This window comes from Branchiostoma belcheri, unplaced genomic scaffold (assembly GCF_001625305.1).
Source record: "Branchiostoma belcheri isolate BF01 breed outbred unplaced genomic scaffold, Haploidv18h27 scaffold200, whole genome shotgun sequence".
In the NCBI taxonomy this organism is placed as follows: Eukaryota; Metazoa; Chordata; class Leptocardii; order Amphioxiformes; family Branchiostomatidae; genus Branchiostoma; species Branchiostoma belcheri.
Window position 1 is genome coordinate 100386 of NW_017803492.1, and position 5815 is coordinate 106200.

The following is a 5815-nucleotide window of genomic DNA, read 5'->3' on the forward strand; positions in this document are numbered from 1 at the left end:
CTGAATTATTTTCTATAATTATAGTGCCTTTCCATTGTACAGACATGCAGTGTGAGATAACAAAACTGCCAAACATTGCAAGAGACGTTGAAAATAAGAAAAAATTCTTCCATCTGATGTTCTTCCATGTCATTTTGCTAGTGTACATAACGTTACACATTGGTAAGAAGCCATTGACTACAACATTATCAAACATAACATAACCTTAAAGGAAATTTCATTCTTAGACTTTGACAAATTTTAGACATATTTTCTTTCTGGAAGAAAAATCTTTGGCTCAGAAGATTAGAAATGATTTCATCACTCAGCAATTGTATAATATTGTACAACGTAAGGTAACGTGTACTTTTGGGTAACTATGGTTACCGTAATAATAGTCCTCAGGGACTATTCCATGGAAGACTATATAGTTTATGTGTCTACAGACTGAGGCTATATTCTTGTAAAGTCTTGTATAACTGACAAAGCAGTGCTTTAGTTAGGCAACTACATTTCATTATGTAAATGTTTATGTTGTATAAGTTATTTTATACTCCTAACTATTCTTTCATGTTTGTAATTTGCAATTAGCTTTCGGGCAAGAATTTGCAATGACTTGGTTGTGATGACATTTAGTAAAGAAGGTGCGATTATCGTGGCCTGATTTTCATAGACACAAATGTAAGCTCTCCACCCCCATCTATCCAGTTCCACCACACCACACCTTGCGAGTATGAACAGTAGTGAACGCCACAGTTGCGCAGGAGGTTGCCGTTAAGGAAGGAGGTGCCGCATCTGTTATACCACCAGCCGCCCTGTGCGTGACGCTGAGAACAGTCGCGCTCCCTGTCGTCATCGTTGTCCCTGTCCACAGTGGAGAACCTCTGCCCGTTGTTGGAATAAATGTGAGTCATAGAGTCTCCCGCTGTGCCTGAATACCCGGAAATGGTCAGTCGGTACCCGTCCGACTCACCGGACACCCTGGATGGGAACAGCAAATCACACAATATTAGTTATAAACAACAATCTGTGATGATTCTGATTCTGGTCAGTTGACAGCAAAGAGGGGTTCAGAAAGCTTATACCTCAATGAAGTACTTAGAGCTTTTAGTAAATTTTGCTCTCTTCATTTGTCTTATTGATGATGGGAATGATGATATTAGTATATTTTTTAAGGTCTTCTCTATGAAATATAATTGTACGTGCCAACTTTCCTATTTTGTATCTGCCGCCTAAAGTTAGATTCGGTATTATAATAGGGTAGCGTAGTTTCTCGCCAAATTCCCTACTCCCCTGAACTCCAGGGAAGATAGTCTGGACAGGAGGCACCAGACAAAACAGGGCAGTGCATAAGGCACAGAAGGGACCCCATAGAGAAGAAGAAAACATGCTTGTCTACAAGAGAAGAGAAGAGAAGAGAAGAGAAGAGAAGAGAAGAGAAGAGAAGAGAAGAGAAGAGAAGAGAACAGGCTTTTCTAGAAGAGAAGAAAACAGGCTTTTCTAGATCAAAATCGCAATCGCAATAAATTAGCTATAATTCAAAATCGAGCGCATTTTAAATAAAATTCCTAAACACCATTGTCGGGAAAGCCGTTACAGTCATTTTGAGCCTAATAAGGTATTTTGGACCTCCATGCTTCCAGGTTTAAACGAGTTTTGCAGAAATGTCATATTGCCCAAAAGTAGGCAGTGTGATGTTCATAGTAGCGAAAAGAATCGTTACAGTATTCAAAGACACCTACTAATACGACAGTAGCTTTGCTACATGTTTCATGTCCACGACAAAAAGTTAGGCGTACATGTAGCGTCCAGGAAACGGTTTGTATTTGTGATATTGTGATTTTTTTCTGGTAGGAGGTACTCGTGCAAAAAGGGCCTGAAAACTCGGTTTTACTGTAAATGACCGCGGGTGACCCCAGATCGAACGCCGTTCGATTCGAATGACGTAATATCGATCACGATTCGGGTTCTGAAGCAGTGGGGGCATTGGGGCCCAAATTTGACCACCGTGGATGACCAGCCTTAAAAGGAAGGAACCTTTCTCAACAAACAAAACTTAAGCTGTACAACAGCCTTGTGCTGGCCATTCTCCTGTACGTGGCCGAGTCCTGGACCCTAACTGCTGCGCAGGAGCACCGCTTTGATACCTTTTGTTACATGATCTCATCAGGCATAATTATTTCACCATAGTGACTTTGCCCACACCGCACTACTTTGCGATAGCACAGTGCAGTTCTATTCAGATCACTCCGCGTAGCACGCTAGACCAACTTAAACAATAAAGATGGGGTCAGCCCTCAGATACCTGTCCTATCGTACTTGAATCCGACATTTATTCGAAGTACTGATAGACATCAGAACGCGGCACATTTGAGTCCTAATGTTAGCGGAGAATCCTGGGAATCAGGCGGTACGGCCATGTCTCCAACGACTCCCTGAAGAGAGCAAACCAACCAGCCCCCACTGTCCGGTAAAATTCGCTCAGTTCGTCTCCACCTCCTCGATCATATTGCAAGGGCGGAACCTAACACAAGTGAGTTCCTAACTGTGTACGTGTCTGCTTATTAAAAATCTCACTAGATTCTGAAGGAGAAGCACCGACCTAAATGTGTTGTATTCCGCGTAGCGCTCCTGTCCATTTATGTCCATCATGTCAATCCGCAGTCTAAAGTCCTTCTGAGCAGTCAGGCGATGGATGTTCTCGTTCCCAAGCCAGTATTCCCCGTTCTTGTTCCCAAACCCGTGCTTGTACTCTACCCAGGTCCGGTCGAATGGAACCGAATTGTCCTGCCGTCGTTGGATCACAGTCCAGCCTCCTCCTGTGGGAAAACAGTCATCATTTCTTTGTTTCACGTGATAACCATGTGTTAGCTTTGCAGAGGAGATTGATTGGAATAGCCCGATGTTGTGAGTGATTTCTCATGAAATAGCTATAGGGATTGGACCAACAACACAGTTGACTTTTGCATCCCCAAGTTATTTTTTTAGTGTTGCTTTTGGCAGTTCATACACATCTGTGCATATTACGTACCCCTATGTGCCTTGAAGTAAAACAATATCTACCTGCTGTATCCATGTCACAGTAGACCTCTACACCGGACAGAGGTGAGCCAAGTGTGTAGACTCCACTGGTCGTGTGTCCGGCGGCTTTATATGCAGCACAGTCTGTATCTGGAAAACGGTAAGTAACAGGTAACAGAGTCACGATGTAATGATTGATATGGCAGACAAGTGTAGCATATTTTAAGCATAACCCTGGTAGCTAATGATAAAACTAGTAACTCTTAAAAACGGGGTCAAAACCCACATCAGTTGTATATAAATATGTGCCATTCCTTGTCGAAAACAAAATCCCTTCCATATATGTCTCATAGTATTACGTTTTTACTGAGATTGAAACATTATTGCATTGATTAAGTTATCCTAGAAAGTTTACGCGTGGTCCAGTTGGGTCAAACGTTTTAACTGGTGTTTTAACACATGTGGGTCTTTTGTTGTCGTCAAGTTTTCTTCCAGGTGATATGTTTGCTTGAGTTTCCTGCTGCCATTTGAATTACCTCAACATTAGTTTTCCCCAGGGTAAGCTAAAGTGTGACGTCATCACTGTGTCAAAGGTTTCTGGTAGACGATGTCGGCCCCCGTCGCGGTTCAATGAAGGTTGATGGGCCCTGATGTATATAGCTTCCTTCACACCTCTCAAGAAATAGTCTTGTTCAGTTCAAAATCCTTACAGTGTCAAGTGAAACAAAGTGTCCGGGTGACTCCATGTGAATGTGTTGTGATACCTCTGAACTGACAGAGCTAGGCCGTGTATGTTCTTGAAACCTGGCTTTTAGAAACCTCTCTGTTTCCCCGATGTACGTTTCCTGGCAGGGCCCCTTGTTGGTTTTGCCCTGGCAGGGGATGTGGTAAATTACACCACACTTCTTCTCTTTGGGAGTTTTGTCCTTGGGCGCAACGTGAGCGGATTTTGGACACGGAACAAGATTATTTCTTGAGAGGTGTGAAGGAAGCCATATACATCAGGGCCCATCAACCTTCATTGAACTGCGACGGGGGCCGACATCGTCTACCAGATACCTTTGACCCAGTGTTGACGTCACACTTCAAAGAAGCCAGGTGACAAGCTTCACTGGGTCAGTCTACTTTTTGAGGAAGACCAGAGTGACTGGTCGAAAGCTCTAGGTGAGATAATTTTTTTTGTGTTGGAACAAGTTTTAACTTTAAACATGTAACTACCAACACAGAAGAACTTTCATGATAGTATAAAAGAAATGGATCGCAACTAACGGACTAGAATGAATTGGACTGCATCAAAAATGTTTGCATGGTGTAAGGGCAATGTGACCCGTAACGCTTGTATATGACTGCCATCTGCCTATGAACTAGGATGTGTCATATTTTGTAGGCACGATGATTAAAAAAAGTTATGACTTTATCACTGTAAGGCACGCACGTGTAGCACCAGAACCGTGAGAAACTCGGACACTAGAACGCACCTGCAGGAGGAGCAGTCGGGGCTGCTGGGGTTGTGACCTGCGGAGGAGCAGTGGTGACAGCTGGGGTTGTGACCTGGGGAGGAGCAGTCGGGGCTGCTGGGGTTGTGACCTGCGGAGGAGCAGTCGGGGCTGCTGGGGTTGTGACCTGCGGAGGAGCAGTCGGGGCTGCTGGGGTTGTGACCTGCTGAGGACCATCACTCGCGGGGGGTCCTGACAGACACCCCAAGTCTGTTGGTTTGAAAAAAAATCAATCATTTATTCTTGAAGGCTTTTTAAAAATCTACAAATAAGAATATTTTAACCAAACATATGATTTATAAAAGTATTTCCAGTAAAACACCTGACAGACCTATACGCCAACTTTACCTACCTGAACGTTTTCCAAGGATGAGAACAGTCTTGACCTCTGAGTTTCTCTTGGATCTGCGGTGCACCTCCGCACTTTTCCAAAAGGTGGCGCTGTCAACACGTCGCCAATCGTCAGTTGAGCCAGCTGGGCCCTATAAGGCAACATTACCTTCCCGTTATAGTAAACAAGTACAGTCTGTAATATGATAAAACACAATAAAATAAAACTACTTTACTTACGATAAACATTTACTTTTTTTTCTAATTCAGAGAATAACAAAGCTACATATCACAACTCTGAGCTTGACATACTTGCATGACTGTGGCTCATCAACTGAAACGGGGCTTTGAAAACAAGAGAAAAAAAAGAAGAAAGAGAAAAAAAAGCTGGACGGAGGCCAAAATGGGAATAGCTGGTTGGTTTGCAAGGGTGTGCACAATTAATGACTCAAATAATCGGTCAGATTGCTGACTTGAATTGTAGCAATGGTAAAAAGAGTGAATTTAGATACATTCTTGCTGCTTATAACGTTACTTGTGGCAATGATATATTTAAAATATATAGCTGTTTTTGAGACAGAAATAGCAAATTAAAAAATCTAATTATTGTCAAAATTGCACTGGATGAATGAAAACAAGTTCAGTTAACCTGCAAGTGACGCTCTATAAATCAACTTAAGGTGCAATATAATAATGTCCAAAAGCAGTTATTGGAAAGGGACAGTACAACTGTTGCCTATAATTCCTTTACTAACATGGTCAGTGCTGTAATTTTATAGGGGATTTAACCTAAAGGCCCTATACCTGTCCATGGCGACCACATCATTTTCGATCATGTAGATTATCGATAACGAGAAATCATGAAGAATGTTATATAATGCGCTGATTTGCCCCCCTCCCCACAACCCCCCCCCCTTGAACACGGTCTAACAGACTTCGAAGTGTGTCTACTAAAGATCAATGACGTCATATCTACCGCGATACTGTTA

The 5815-nt window shown here is 42.6% G+C and overlaps 1 protein-coding gene across 1 annotated transcript; it reads right to left on the reverse strand.

Annotated features, from left to right (window-relative positions):
• Positions 1-283: 283 nt before the first annotated feature.
• On the reverse strand, positions 284-4733 carry LOC109469359 (fibrinogen C domain-containing protein 1-like). The gene is made up of 5 exons (XM_019767863.1): positions 4677-4733; positions 4479-4551; positions 3043-3150; positions 2582-2798; positions 284-960 (listed from the first exon to the last, which is right to left on the reverse strand). Exons 1-5 carry the CDS (start codon positions 4731-4733, stop codon positions 630-632), a joined length of 786 nt encoding a protein of 261 aa, XP_019623422.1. The 3' UTR covers positions 284-629.
• Positions 4734-5815: the final 1082 nt, after the last annotated feature.